General features: G+C 41.1%; 1 protein-coding gene across 1 annotated transcript; it reads left to right on the forward strand.

Moving 5' to 3' along the window:
- The first annotated feature begins 11,483 nt into the window (after nucleotides 1-11,483).
- On the forward strand, nucleotides 11,484-16,039 carry LOC143334232 (prostaglandin E2 receptor EP1 subtype-like). Its single transcript, XM_076752908.1, has 3 exons — nucleotides 11,484-11,735; nucleotides 13,039-13,946; nucleotides 15,003-16,039. Exons 2-3 carry the CDS (start codon nucleotides 13,086-13,088, stop codon nucleotides 15,276-15,278), a joined length of 1,137 nt encoding a protein of 378 aa, XP_076609023.1. The 5' UTR covers nucleotides 11,484-11,735; nucleotides 13,039-13,085; the 3' UTR covers nucleotides 15,279-16,039.
- Nucleotides 16,040-16,168: the final 129 nt, after the last annotated feature.

A 16,168-nucleotide genomic window follows, 5' to 3' on the forward strand; every position in this document is an offset into this window, starting at 1 on the left:
ACCTATAGCTTAGCAAAAGGGAAACAAACAGGGAAGCTTATCAGTGGGTGGAACGTGATTACGCTCCATCATATTTGCCAGTTAACAGATGATGATGTACTGTTTCATCTCTTTCAAGTCCAACCATTTGCTTTCGACCTTACACACATCACGCTGCCCGGTGTTGTCATTCACATCTGTGCTGCAGGGTTCAAAAGCTTCAGACATGATGAGTGACAAATCAAGCCCCTGCAGCTGCTGACGACCTTGTTTTCAGCAGCATCCTAAACTGGAACTCAGTCTGTGAGTGTCGAAGCTGTGGGCTCCTCGTGATGCTGCCTTATCAACAGATGTGAACACATCGACAGCACTGTCTGTCTTCTTCTTGTCCATCTTCTTCACATCATTTTAAAAGGGTTTTCAGTGTGTACGTGTCATTTATGCTCCTCCATGGTGTTACTGTACACAAGTAAGTGTGTTCTTGGTCTTCTGTGAATAAACTATGCAAATAGGACATCCTGGAAGTGTCCCAATTTGTTGAGTGGACCATTGTGCTTCAGTACTACAGCACTCAGGGCCCATTATATTTGGAGGTCAAGAGGAAATTGCAGCAGGTGATTGGTTGAATGCTACAGAAATGGGAATGATTGCAAATCAAACTGTTTGACATTTCAAGGAAGGTGAGATGAACAAGTATAGTGAAAGATAGTATCTTTCAATAGTGTCATTGTTTTATTTTTCTGTCTGGAGGGGCTCTGTGCCAGATATGCACAAAGACTGACCTCACATTCCAGGAGACTGCAGCTATATGTCATGTGCGTTTCTGCATTAACTGGCCTTCATAATTCACCCAATGTCAAACATTTAATAAATGTGAGAAATTACTGCCATAATTCTTAAAATAAATCATTTCTTATGTACAAATATATGCACTGCAGCTTATATAGTCTATGATTTATGAGCGCAGGCCTGTGTTGGCATATTTGCTGTGCAGTGCATTACTTATTGTGGTTTAAGATTTGTGGTCAACTCATGCAGGAGGCTGAGGAGAAGTTGAATCCTTCAAAAAAATATTTCAGTATATCTGTTACTGTTATTACCAGCTGCAAGGTAAGGTTTGTTGATGGGATTGACACAGTGAGATCACACCCTACCTGAAAATATGGGTCAAAAATGTTCAAAATAACTTGCCACGACAGGCCCGTCAGGCTTTGGATTTCTGCACGTTGAACATAATATGAAAAATGTTCCATATAATTAATGTGGAAGCTGGTGGGGTTTTTTTTAGCTTTACCAAAACCAAAAACACAAGAGCAAATGTGTAGTGTTTGTCCTCTCTGATGTAAGCTGCAAAAGTTAGCATGTCCAGCTAACTGACTTATCATCTACAGTAGTAATTTAACCCAGCGTCCCCTCCGAGGCCGAGAGGCTGTTATGCTACCTATGTTGTGGAGTAAAACAATATCACACATTGTGTTACATTCACCAAACACACACTGATAATCATAAAGTAAAATGCTGTCTTGCTTGTCCAAGTAGCTTTGTACACTAAGCAAACAGTCAGCAGCTGATAAAAGCTGTAATTTGAACAAAATCAAAGATCCTCCTCCTTCTATATTTAGCTGAAATCAAGTAACCATTGTTTTGAAAATGACTTAAAATTTCAAGTGTGTGTGATTGCTGTGCAATCCGAGTGTACTCCTGGTGACTACAACAGGGAGTAACAGGAGAGATAGCAGGAGGTGTTTGGCTGATGTGCTGCAGCATCTGGTCTCAATTGAGGAGGCCACAGGCAGGAGAGGCCATTACGCCTTGGCTGGCACTTTGTGAATGAGGCCTTTATGAGAGGTTTGGACACGACTCTGTGAACCAAAAACAGCCAGTTCAAACCACACTGACTTTTAAATTAGGTCCTGGCCATGAGCATGTCAGGCTGCCACACATACACAAACATTTAGGTAGGTGAGTGAGTGCGGCTCACAAGACAACATTCCAGTACATATTTAATGAAGAGGCTGCCATTCTTGCCTCACAGGGATAATCTCTGTAAAATGAACATGGTCTCACCAGTAAACATGGAGAGTCAGCCCAGGATGTTACTGTTTTGCTTTAAAATGTAGCATAAAAACACGTTTCTTTTGAGCAGAGTGGCACTAAATCCCTCCTGAACGATGCGTGATTATACAGTCTTTGAGTATGAGCCTTCCTGTTTTCTTCTCACACCCCCTGCTGTTTCAGCTCAGACTGCTGGCTGAATGTGAACTTTTCCTACGACCTCGCTGTCTGACGGTGCGTGCAAAAATATTTATGTTGAAGACGATCCCTTTCTAAATCACAGCTGTGAGATGATTGAAAATGACCATGTTGTACTGACATAATTATGAAATCATTTGAAAGGTTGCTTATTTTAGGTCGTAATTACAAGAAATTAAGTCAAACTTTTGACTCTGAGGTCATACTTATGAGAAACTAAGTAAAGAAATTTGAGCTATTTGGAGTTATTTAACACTATGTCATAATTAGGACTTTTTAGGTTATAATTATGAGAAATTAAGTCAAACCTTTTAATTCACAGAGTTGAGTTATTTATTTATAATACTATTATGACGCAGTAATTCTGAATTTTGACTTTGTAGGTCAGGATCATGCTATACTTATGGATGATAATTCACAATGTTGGCTTGTTGAAGTCATAGGTATGGGGAATTATGTCAAAACTTTAAGTTATAAGGTTAAAATTATTTAATTCTAAGTCATAATAATGAGATAAACGGTTCACAATTTTTAGTTTTTAGTTCATTCATCATAGTTCATTAGTTTCTAATTTGGATATTTTGGGGTCATAAAGTTGAAGTCAGCATTATGATTTATTTACTAATTCATCCATTGTGATGTATGTTGTCATGATTGTGTCTGAAAAGTTTTTGACTTATCTCATGATTTTGACTTTGATGATTTCTCACAATGTGACTCATTAGTAATGTTTCTATTTCTGTCATTCCACACATTTCATCTTTTCTTATCTTTTCCAGGCAGAGCTGGCACATGGTGCTATCATTTCAATGAGAAATTCTCTCTCACTCTGGTTGTTTGAGAAGTCTGATCAGCAGCTTTTGTCCCAGGAAAGCCTGCATATCCTGCTTTGTGAGACTGACCCAAAGTTCAGGGGAAAAGCTGCTCCCTGAGTTACTGCATTTTCCTTCAGGATAAACAGTTCACAGAGACGTGATTGGTTGAAAACTACTTTATCGTTTCAATGAAGACACCAACACCTCACAATATCCATGTAAAATGAAAGCACTGGGTTTGACACTGTGGTGCCTGAGGTGTGCCTGACAGTCACAGGATATTCCACATGTAATGGCAGGACAGCAAAAACAAGCTAATAACATGGAATTTATAGACTAACTGTCAAGTAAGTGATCACACAGAATTGACTAATTGACATTAGCTTGATCTATGGTGTGGACAAAGGGCGGTATTGGAGAAATGAACAGTCCTTTGCTGCAGTGAGATGTTTGAGCTGTACCCTGCCAGCACAGGAAAACTGGAGGTGAACAGGGATCATCTTCCTTCCTGTTCATCCTTCTCTTGTTCCCTTGTTGTCTTCTCTCAAGTCTTCTAGTTCATCCAGATCAAACCAACATGTGGCTCAGATGGTGCTGGACATGAGCTGGAATAAGTGGGCGGGAAGATGGATTGATTCTAAATATTTTAGTTTCCTTCCTACAAATCACTTATATAAATTACGTTACTGTTACTGTTGTACAAATAATGCTGCACATTTTTGAACCGTGTTTCTCCTGACTTCCAGGAAGCAATTGCGGTATGAAAATCAACTTGAAAATCCAAAGGTTCACTTTTATAGCATGCTCAAGTGAACAGAAACCAAGGACAACCTAGAAGGCATAGCAGGAAGCTTTTTCAAATATCCAAAACAGTGATATGTTTGGAAAATGGTTGGCAGGGTTGTTAACTATATGTGATTTGTGGGGACTGACCTATAAACATCCAAAAACACTGGAAATTTCCATTAAATAGACAGAAATCGTCCTGGTGAACAAACTCAGACAGAAAACATACGGTTCATCATCTTGTGAATCAAAGATTTGAACTCAATTTATGACACAAACAGTGTGCGCGTGTTGTCGTGAAAGGAGTCTATAAATTCGTAAATCTGCCTATTAAGTGTAATAATGTGGTGCAAAGAGGAGGCACTTCTCATTTCTGCACTTTCCCAGCAGTTCTGATGTTTAGTCAAAACAAACTATTTAAGAGTTGAGGGCTGCAGAACAAGCACTGCAAAAGCTCTGCCACTTAACAAGGGGTGTGTGTGAGCCCCAGTGTGCCCCCTCACTGGGTGAGGTTTACTGTAGGGGACAAGCTAAGTGTGTTTCCATCAAACATGAAAGAGCAGATTGATCTCAAGGCCAAAATCCTACAAAGGGACCTTTTGCTCTCTGCTGAGCACCGAGAACACGTCGTCCAGTTCAGTGCAGTTTTCACAACTGAACAGGCGCTCACACTGTTACACAGTTTTACAGTAACACAACGTCAAGATACCAAAATATGAGAAAAATGTATTTTCACCAAAATGCCTTTTCTGAAACAAGATTTCTGATTCAGCCTTATGAAATCACTTCCAACTCTGGGTAGCACAAGACCAATAATAATAATAAAAAAAAAAAACAGATAAAAAATGTCCTGTTTTGTGCTCTTTTCTTAAGGCCCATAAGACTCTGTGAGGTTACACTTGTTAATGCTAATGTAAATGCTAACATCACAATGGCTTTGAAGATATCTGTTCAGAAACCAAATTACTGGACAAACTGAATGAAAATGAAGCCAAAGGCATTGACGTCTGCCAAATCTGATGGCAATCCGTTAGATAGATGTTGAGATTTTTCACTCAAAACTAAACATTTATTGCAACCAAACTACCTCTCCTGAGACACAATTATCCTTCTCCATAGCAGTGGAGTGGCCTGCGATCGTGTTTTATATGGAGCTGACTAAGCTCAATCATCTTAGTCAGCTGCATATGCTCCAATTGCTGGAAGGAAAGGATCCATGTTAGGCTTTGTATTGAAGCAACATTTGTGTGTTGAAGAAGGAATCTGACTGAACTTGAGCCAATGCAAAATAAAGTGTATTCAGACTAGCAGCCATTTTGCATTTATATATTCTGAACTTGAGGGGGCAACAAAGCATTTCACTGCACAATGAAAAATTCTGTTAAAGGCAATGAATGGCCATATCTATATCACCACAGAAGATATTTGAGTCTTACATAATGTAACACCTGATTCAGTGCAACCTGATTACTGAACTTTCCCCTGCAAGTCTTTGCCAGGTCTTTCTGGTTAGCGGTCCTTAATGGTTTGCTGTTATGTTTGACTTGTGTTGACAAGCTATGGCGTTCTGCACACCAGGACTCCAGCAAGTGACTTGACTCTGTGGAAAAAGTGAGGGCAGAGAAAAAAATGATGATTGCACAGGAGAGAGAATTTGGACGTTACACGAGTGAAAGTCTTCCAGTCATTCCCCCAGAGGTCTCTTTTCAGCCGTTATGATAAGTCTAATGAGAAATGCCAGAATAATTAGTGGAGATGTATAAGCTGATGTACAGTATATTGCTTGTTGTTTTGTAATGTGTTTTCCCCTTTTTAGATGACACAACACTTTTAAGGAATCGAATACATAAACAGGAAGGCAAAGAGTAATTTCCAAAAAAAAAAAGGGTGTGTTTGGCAAGAGAGCTCCGTCATCTTGTTGCTCTGACTCCAAGTGATCAAAATTAAAAGCCAAATTAAATGTAGCTTCAACAAATTTGTAAGATTCTAGAGAATTAATTGATTTTAATGTATCTTTGCTGTGATCTTCCACGTAATTGAGATGATAAAACAACAAAAACAAATCAGTATAACAAATACAGCATGCATTGCAAAAACATTTCAGCACATTTATCCAGAAATCCCCAAGTAATCAACCAAACAAGTTGTGATGTCCTATGATTTCACTGATTATAGAAGAAGCTCTGGTAATTAAAAGTTGTTTTTCTGTTGCAGTTGACCTCCACTCATACCAGAGGAGACGCTGTGATAAGTCAAACACCATCCCACGCCTACCATTAGGAACAATGTGAAGACAGTTATTGGCAAGGACAAGTAGGAGTAAGATTAATGTCACATCCTCGAGCAAAGTCTGAGGATGGGAGACCAGCAGTCAAGTTTAAAATAGCTTAGACTCACCACATGTCAGTGCGCTTTAGAATGGGAAAAGAAGCTGCGAGAAAACTCAGTGTTTCCCTACTCTGAGGGAACGATGTGTCTGTAAAGTGAGTGAAAATACAGATGAATATGAGTAAGTTTGTTTTCAATCAGTGAACAGTGACGGTTTATTCAGTAAACTTGAACTTTGTGTGAGCAGGAGAGAATCACTGCAGCGAACACATCAACTGGGTCTTCATGATGCACATACAGGTTCACAATTACATAAAGACATAAGTCACATCACCAGCCTCCCAAACCAACATTATTTTCACCACCATAACTGCAGAAGGCAGCGCTGAAATCAGACAGGCTTATGCATTAAGAGGAGTTATGCATCATCATGCATCCTCAGTAATGATGACTCTCTTTCTCTTTTCTGACCTTTACAGACTGATGCAGTCTCTCACACACCGAAGAGAGCCTGCTTTCTCACATTCATATTCACTAATGGAGTTTTCATTTGATTTATGCAGCAAATGAATGATACGCGACCTCTGCTCTTGTGCTGCAGCTATTTCACACTTCGGCGACTGAAGGAAGTGCCCATTCATTACCTACGCGTGGTGAAAGACAGGAATGATAATGTGAGCAGCCCAGTGATTACTGTTCATCCAAGCAGTGGAGATGATAAAGCCATAGCCAGGCATTCGCCATGGAACAAAAGTCATATAAATGTGTTTCAATATGGTAAGTGCGGCACCATGCAGTGAGTAATGCAATGATCATGGCAATGATGCTAAACTAACCCTAAAATAAAACCTGTACTCCTTTATCAGCCAATGACTGAGCAGAAATGAATGTGCTAAACTGGACAACTGGTATACTCTCCTTTCAGCTCTGTTTTCAGTCTCCAACGACCCCTGAATAAAATAGCTGCCTCTTTAGCTGCTAAATGCTATGTTAACGAGCTAGTTGATAACTTTGTCTCTTCTGTTCATCTGCTGTTTGGTACTGGACAGGTAGTGCAGCTGATTTTAAAGCTCTTCACTAATGACTGACTGTGATGTGAGTGAACCAAAACAGGGAAGTTACAAGCAGGAAAACCAAAAAAAAAGAGTCAAAAGATGCTAAAAGCTAGAGGCTCTGTGGGTGAAGCTACAGTGAGCTTATCACTACAAGCTAACCCTTCATATTACACACAGTCATACGTGGTTGATATAAAAAATGCTTACTGCAGCTTTAAGCTCGAAAAACTCATTGTATTTCACAATGACCGTATAAATTCTGTATATCTGTATACCCATAATGAGCGTCAGCATGCTCACCTGAACTTTATTTGGGTTTTTAATTCATTATTCAACATTAGCGCAAGGTTTGGGATGTAATTACAAACACACCCGAGGCTGCAGGCCTGCATGTGTGTGTATGAGATACAGTATATACTTGTATATCAGTGTTTCCCAACCTTTTTCAGCCATGGCACATATTTTACATTAGAAAAATCACAAGGCACACCATCAAACAAAAATGTCACAAAAAGTATATTTATTGAAATATAATGAAAATCTAGTGTCAATTTACTCAATTTACTTACTCAGTGTGAAACCAGGGCCTGTTTAGTTGAACACAAAGCTGATATTCTTGCAAGAAATGAAGACAGACACCCAGGAAGATTTCACCTGATTGGTGCTCTAAGCCTTAGAGCACCAGTCGGGTGAAATTGGATAATCATCCATGGCACACCTGATGATTTCTGTGGTTGGGAAACACTGTTGTATATGAACACATCATGTGCAGGGGAAGTTCCCATGCTCCTGGGAGAAACAGTAGCAAGGAAGCTGTGGTTCACTGTCAACTCTCTGGAGTATCCCATGTGTTTGAATCAGCTCCCCGGGTGCCTGAACAGGCTATCTTCATTTTCACAGCGGTTTTCTCTCAAGCCTACCGCCCCCTGGGTCCAATTTCATTTATGAGTGAAATAGCAAAATGTGTGTATTGGTGACTAATATTATTGTTACAAACTAGATTCAGCCCCACCTCCCCAACACAGTAAGTTTTGAACAGTCTGTTGTTAACCAACAGACGTTTTTGTCATTAATTTTGTTTTAGTGACCTTAAAACGTATGAGACAAACAGTATATCAGAAAAATCAATGAGACAGCTTGACCCCAAAACATTATCAAGTGACGTGCAGGCTGAATGTTAGTTTTAGTAAGCTACCAAAGACTGATATTCACTGCTGATATACCACAAAAGGACAAAATACAAGAGAAGGGATGTTTTAAAAACTACAAGGCACAAGTTGTTGCACAAGCTGTGGCCACACACAGTTGTTCTGTCGACTTAAAGCACGTATCCTTTGCTTATAAAATGTTCCTCAGAAACATTAAATTCCCTAACTTCTCTACTCTCCCAAGACCCCACAACCACACTCCCAGCCAGGACAAACAGATGGACATGCTTTGACCACGTGTGGTCAGATGAGGGCTGATCAGGGTGAGCCTTTGCAGGACTGTGTAGGCAGAGGGAGTGGGAGCATTATTTGAATACGTTACTTTATGTGTCTAACCCTGCTTTACATAAAGTATCCACATCCAAATGAAAGAGCAAGATCTTTCTGAGACACACAAGTATTGAAATCATTATAGGAATCCAGCTGTAAAGATAGATAATTTATGACAACATGCCAGACACTTTGCAACAAAGGGAAATAACAATCACCTCAAGCCACCATCAAGACGAGCACCTACTTGATCAAAATGCACTTTCACTTAGATGGTGAACAATTGATTGTGTATGAAAACAAGGAGCACAACATGCATAATTGCGCAAAAATGCCTGGACTAACAGCATGGTCATTATGAGGTTTCAAACAAATAAATCCTGGAATTTTTTGCGGCTGTGTTTTTTACAGAAATGCAGAGAATGGTGTGACAAACTAACTGCAGCCAACCGTATCTGCCCAGGCTGCCGTGTTCTTCTGCTGCTGTCAATTGTTTGAAACTGTGTCGCAGAGGAAGGCCTATCACATAGAGGGGTTACATTGGACAAACAGTTGGACGCTGTGGAGTGAAAAGTGTGAAAGTGAGGGCACTGGCCTTCAGATCGACGCCGAAAAAGTTGAAATTAAGCAGATCATGGTGACTCACAGCAACACACGGTCAGTGTTTCTGTAAAACCCTGGATGTTTTTACTGGGCAGAGCCATTCAGCCAGCAGATTCCTGTGTAGTGAAGTGAGGCATTCAGAGTCCAAAGCACAACCCTGGACAAATTGGTTCTCCTCATATTTGAGGCCTCTCAGTCAGGTACGGGTGGGTTTCAGAAGGTTAGATTTGTTATCGACTTGATGTATTCTGTTGTCCAGTGCCAAACATAAGACATATTTACAGCTGTCTTGGCATGTGCTTTCCTGTTTTACTGCATGCCCCTTCGGTGCAAATAAAATGTGCAATCGACTTGGAGACGCAAGTAAAAAGCATCCATGTGGAATTAAGACACAACAGCAAAGACTGCAAATCTCCAAAGAACACTTTTTTTCTCTGCCACGCTGAGAAGCCATTGAGTGAGGTGATGATCATCTTTCCATGATTATGTCTACACACAATGGCACACACCGAGGTGGAAAAAGTTCCTCAAAGCCAAGTGAATCAGACGTTTTGTGGCAGACGTTATAAACTCTTTACTGAACATTTTTTTCACCTTTTTTACTTTGATTGAAACAACTTTGTTTGGTACTCTTGTGGAAACTGTCTAAAAATACTGTATAATGTGGTTTAAACCTGAATGTGGTCATATAAAACTGATTTTTCTTTGTGTGCTACTGTAAATACAGGGAGTTATTCAGAAAGCTCCAGGAGGCACATCTGTTGTTGCAGCTTTTTGTGTTTCTACCAAAGAAAGTAAGTATTGTTTTGCTCCTTTCGCCTCAGCTCTGTTCATATAAAATGGCCCACGATCGGCCTGCCCTTTGTTTTGCTTCTTTTGCAGAGTAGACCTGCCTCCTAATTCCAATGGCCTGTCCTGTCAGCAGATCACGTTCCTGTCTCTTCTCTTGGGCTCTGTTCCCGTCATTAACACTGAGTTATTCCATTTGGCCAACTCAGGTGTTAATCCTAACTGTCTCCAGGTTTTATAGCACAGCAGATAGACAAGAATGCGTTAACCCCAGCTGCTACTGCTGCAGCTGCACCTGTCTTTAATGGCATGCTGTCTGTCTCTTTGACAGGCCTTACATACCTGTAAGTACATGCAGACATGCACAGGCAATGTGCGATTTAAATGAGCCTTTAAAATACATTATTACAACATTGTTTTAATGGCACATATGTTCCAGTCCTTGCCTCACTGCACTGCCAGGCAAAGAAGTTCTTCACACAGCTGCAGTGTGTGTATGAACAGAGAACCACATTGTGTACGTTAGCACGTGATTTTTTTGAGTTTCTACTGTTTGACGTAAGGTGACAGTGAAATAAGAGGACCTCTCACTGGAGGAGGAAGCTCCAGATTCTATCATTTGGCACTGCAGCCTTTCCAACGTGCATGTCACAAAATAATACAAAGATTTTCCCCAATTTGAAATTTGCAGTGTGCTCTTCCTCCCTGAGGGGAGGCCTGGAGCATTACACCCTAATTTCCCCGGCAGCAGTCTGGCCAGTCTTCTGGAGAGCTGGAAAAATCATTTGCAGTCGCAGCTGCAGCTACAGACTGTGACAGAGATGTTTGTAGTGGCGGGAGCACAGCTGGTTTACATTGATGAGAGCTGACCACAAGGCTGTTGAGCTGGTTCAGATGAGGCTCAGTGGAGCAGGGCAGTGTTTTAATTTCTGCAGAATTAACAAGGGACAAGCAGTAAAAGCATGTAGGTTCAACTAAGTCCAGTCTGCCAGCACTTACTTTGAAGAGTCTGATCTGGTATTAATCAGTATAGTGTAACTAATTTCTGCTTAAGCTGCTGTGATATGAGGTCATGCTTATTTTAGTGAAAAACTACATCACTGCTTGTAAAAGTAAAAGTAGCTGTTTGCCGTTGCCTCAGGCGGATCTGCTTGTAGATTTTCAATTCAGCTTAATATTTAAGCCTCTATATCTCATAATCGTTTGTTGAGGTGGAGTCGGGGGTGAGGCAGCTGCATTTTAAATATTCATATTCCACTTGGGGACTTCTCTGAGTGACATATTCATTCTGTCCACTCCAGGGAGTCACTGCTGGGACTGGGAGGAAATTACTGGTTTTCACCGACTGAGACACCCAGAGGACATGCAAGCACAGTGCAGCTCCGCCATATAAAAGCAGCCAGCCGCAGCCAGAGTTACGGAGGACATGCTCGTGCAATGTCACAGGGAGGCTGCTTGTTCTGAAACAAGAGTTTCAACATAGCAACACAATGAGGAAATACTGCAGGTGAAGACTGGCTCTTACTTTGGAAGAACACAAGAGGACACCAAGAGCAGTCTGGATTACTTTATTTGAAGTAGCTTCAGTTATGAGTAATTGTCAAAATCCAAGTGATCCTGATCCTCTCCATGGATTTCTCATCTCAAAGGTAAGGCTGAACGTCTTTCATGTAAAGGTAAATACTAGTAAGGCCTGAGGCTATCATACTAATCCATTTCTGTGTCCAGTTAAAATGTTAACTTTTGTTAAAAAAAAAATAATAATAAAAAATAAAAAATTCCAACGTTTTACACCAGCATTTACAGCCCACAAATTTGGAGAGCACTCTGATATCAACTCTGAAAATGTGAGTGTTTTAGGGAAGCACTTCTTTCCTTTGTATGGAGCTTCAGAGGTAATATTTGGCTGTTATCATTATGCGTGTGTCGTTATGTACTATTGTCAGTATGTGGCTTCATCAAGTTTTTATCATGCTTATAACAATATATTAATTAGTTTATTCATTATTAAACAATACATAAAATGCACGTAACATCTAAAAATCATGCTTGGGCAAATAAAGAAAATAAATGAAATAAATACATAAATAGAAGTCTTCATAATTCTATCGTTTTGCTGGATCAGTGGTTCTTGGCTGTTAGAGGAAGCCCAAGATGTTTGTCTGTACTGATGATAATGAACACAATCGATATTGACCATCTGTATGTAAATGAATGTTGAAATGTTTCCCAAGGCCTTGCATGTTTGCATGCAAGACTTGTGACCGCTTTCATTGCTGCTGGTGCCTGTTAACATCGCTTTTAGAGGAATGTGTGCAGCAGTGTTCGCTGTCAACAGAAACTGTCAGAACTTGTTCAGACTTCCCTCGTGTTGCCTCGTGTGAAGAGCAAATTGAGGCTCTTTGCACCTCCGCCTCACAGAGGGCTAATTTGTTGTGTTTTAAGGTTGAGCCACTTTCTCTTGAGCAGCTTCGTCTGCGTGTAGAGCCGATAGTGATTCAATTTCTTATTTGAAGTTGGTGTTTGGGACTGAATGAAAGCTATTAGGTGGAGGAAGGGGGGACATAGAAGGGGGAGGGTATCATAAATTTTCCTCTGTCTGAAGGCAGGGTAGTTTAATTGGTCTGTGAGAGTGCGATAGGAGAGGGGGTTGAGTCTTGGGGCACTTCCATTTTTTCATTTGATGTTTTTCCATTTAGATGACTAACAATTAGATAAATAGCTGTGACAGGGTTATGTAGTCATTGTCTCGGTTCTCTGACAGACAATGAGGCGTACAACTCACCTTATACATAACTTACAATGCCATCTGATTTTATAAGGAGAGGGTCCAAAAGAAAACAAAATAATAAAAAGTAAAACAAAAGATTCAACCCCCCTGCTCACCCCAGTCACTTTCATACAGTCCCTTACCAGTCAGCATGCTGATCCAGTCTTGTTTTTCTTTTTCAGTATCTTGTCAACTGGAGAAACCACATCAGGCCCAGAGCCCGGCGGTGATGCTGGAGATGCAGCACTACAACTCCTCGGGCATCATTGGCCCCTTTCCCCTGTCTAACCAAACCGCCATGGTGCAGGAGCCTGAGGTTGAGACGCATAATGCCACCCGTCCAGTGAACACCCCCACAGCTGCCGGCCTCACCATGACTCTGGGCATCCTGTTCAACGTGGTGGCCCTGATCATCCTCGCCAAGGCTTACAACCGCTTCCGCCGGCGGTCAAAGGCCACTTTTCTACTCTTTGCCAGCTCTCTAGTGGCAACAGACCTGGCTGGACATGTTATCCCTGGAGCCCTTGTACTGAGGAGATACTCAGCAAGCACTGGGTCTGATGCCTCCAGCTTTCGAGGCGACCCTGCGAATCCGGATGCCTCTTGTCTGTTTCTAGGAGGTTGCATGGTGTTTTTTGGCCTGTGCCCTCTATTCCTGGGCTGTGCCATGGCTGCTGAGCGTTGCCTGGGCGTCACCAAGCCTTTGCTGCATGCTCATCTGGTGACCACAGCACGGACAAAGATGGCATTGGCCCTGATCTGGCTACTGGCTTTATGCGTGGCCTTTCTACCCTTCTTCAGACTGGGTGCCTACACTTACCAGTACCCCGGGACGTGGTGCTTTATCAGGGTGATGGAGGGCACAAAAGCGACAGATCTGGCCTTTGTGATGCTCTTCTCTGGACTGGCCTTGAGCTCTCTGGCCCTGGCCTTTGTATGCAACACCATCAGTGGGATCACGCTAGTGAGAGCACGGCTAAGGAAGAGGTCCTGCTCCCAGCGCCGCTCGGCCAGGTCCCACGACACTGAGATGGTGGTCCAGCTGGTTGGCATCATGGTCACCTCCTGCATATGCTGGAGCCCTCTGCTGGTGAGTGTCGGGTAAATCATCCAAGAGATATCACATTTTTAAATGGTTTAATATGATAAAATGTCATTACATTGGCATTTGAATTGTGTCTGATTTCTCAAGCCATAGATGCTCTCAACTTTGTATCACATCACGATGTTCAACACAGCAGGAAACTTTGAAATTCACAGTAATTCCTGCCAACATAAGTCACACCACTGATTTTTAAAGTGCTGTCACTTCAGAAAATGAACTGATTTTGATGCACATTACTGAGCGCTGACTGGATGTTCTGTCCATGACATTAACATTAGGAGTCTGTTGCTTTCGTAAGATTTGACCTTGCTGGTTTAGCAGGTGCCAAACAATATTTTAAAACCTCTTGACATGCTGTTTTCCCTTTCTGATTCCTATCTTCAAGGTCAGAAAAGTCATCTTATGATCTGTCTCATGTTCATATATTCACTATCTTATTGTTTCAGCTCGTTATTGGAGCTACATGATGTTTACATGGCGTGAAATGTTCAAACCAAAGACCCTGTTATTACTATGGCTGCCCCATTCTATCAAATAGAAATATTCTGCATGTCATATACACACGTTATCAAATTTAGGACTGACATATTTGGTGTCTTTGGGAACTTATGGATTTCCACCACAATTTGAAACAAAGTTCTGTGGGTTTGAACATGTCAGGCTGCACATCATGAGTTTGTATTAACTAGATCAGTGAAGTTTAATGGGTTAAACAGTAGCTATTATTGTGTTTTGGCACATGTAAGCAAACTTTTTTGCACACAAAGGAAAAGAAGGGACACTTTAAGATTCCTAGTTAACTGCATAGATACAACAACATTTGTTTTTCCATTATTTTGTCCTATGTTTTGAGCTCTGTAGTGCATTTGTAATGCAATTATAACATATCTGTTGTGAGTTATTTGCAGTAAAGTACAACCAAAACAGAACCATCTCTTTATTTCATGAAATAATAACTAAGTCAACAGTTTACTTGTATATTTGTTAGTATGGTTTTAATGGATTGTACAGAATGAGCCTAATGTTGTTTCCCTCTTTCAGGTCTTTGGGCTGATGACAGCCTCACGGTCCTACAGCGGCACCCTGAGCAGTGACAGAAACACTTACAGGGGGCTGATGGTGACGGGTGTCAGGATGGCAACCTGTAACCAGATCCTGGACCCGTGGGTCTACATCCTGCTGCGGCGCGCCATCCTCAGGAAGATCTACCGCATCACCAAAAAGCAGGCCAGTTTCAAGGGAAGCACGTTCCGCTCCGTTCGCTGGGATGTCAACTCCTTTCAGAACTCTGAGAAAAACAGTGTCAATAAGATTTAATGGGACTTAGAGAGGAAGAAACTGGACATGTCCGCTGTCACTTTTTAAGAATCGCCTGCCAGCGGGATCATGACTGAGCCCAGCAGTGTGTCATCTGGATTATAATTCAGTGTTGTAAGGTCCCAGTGAAAGAGTTTTCTCTCTTGGCTGGTTGGTGTGTATGAAGTATTATGTGTCAAGATCCAAAGTGGTTAAAAAAAGATTTGAAATATCACTGACCAGCTAATGATAACATTTGGGTTGTTGTATGTATGAGTATGGACTCATTATAAACTGCTCATAGTGTTTATCAGAATGCAACATAGCCCATGTTGCATTCTAGACTTGTTTGCACAGAACGTGTTTGCATGACAGTCTGTCCTCTATGAGAGCAGATGTAATAAAAAATGATTTTGTCAGTAGGTGTATGATGTGTAAGCTTTTTTGAAGACTGTATCTAGTCTTAAAACAGACATCTCAACTCGAAAGTATGGTCTGCAAATGTGTTGTTTTTGTTGTCTGACATAATGTAAAAGTCAATGACTTGTGTAAATGCTCACATAAGAGAGCAAAAGAAAAGGCTGTGCTTTTACCTCAGCTTGAAGATGTGAAAAACACTCTGTGTGTGTCCAATGTAGCGCTGTGAAACGAATGTGAACGTGTGTCTTTATCTTGCATTTGTGAATGTATCTACAGTATTTTCCTGGGGACCGATGTGAAGCTATGTGTTGCAAAAGGGAATGCGAGATTGCATAGGCTAATAAATGGTTATCTGTTCATGATTCATATGATTCTGGTTTATAATTGATGTCATACTTTTATAACCTTTCCAAGATAATGATTCAGCTAACTGAGAAAGGAAAGGCACTCTTGTATCTAGTCTGTCACAGCTTGGGGACACAGCTGGCCTG

The sequence above is a fragment of the Chaetodon auriga genome, chromosome 16, assembly GCF_051107435.1.
Source record: "Chaetodon auriga isolate fChaAug3 chromosome 16, fChaAug3.hap1, whole genome shotgun sequence".
NCBI lineage: Eukaryota > Metazoa > Chordata > Actinopteri > Chaetodontiformes > Chaetodontidae > Chaetodon > Chaetodon auriga.

Bases quoted from the DNA above. Each gene is read 5' to 3' on its own strand.
- LOC143334232 (XM_076752908.1), top strand. From the start codon at position 13,086: ATGCTGGAGATGCAGCACTACAACTCCTCGGGCATCATTGGCCCCTTT. The intron at 13,947-15,002 runs GTGAGTGTCGGG...TCCCTCTTTCAG, and splicing joins TATGCTGGAGCCCTCTGCTG to GTCTTTGGGCTGATGACAGC.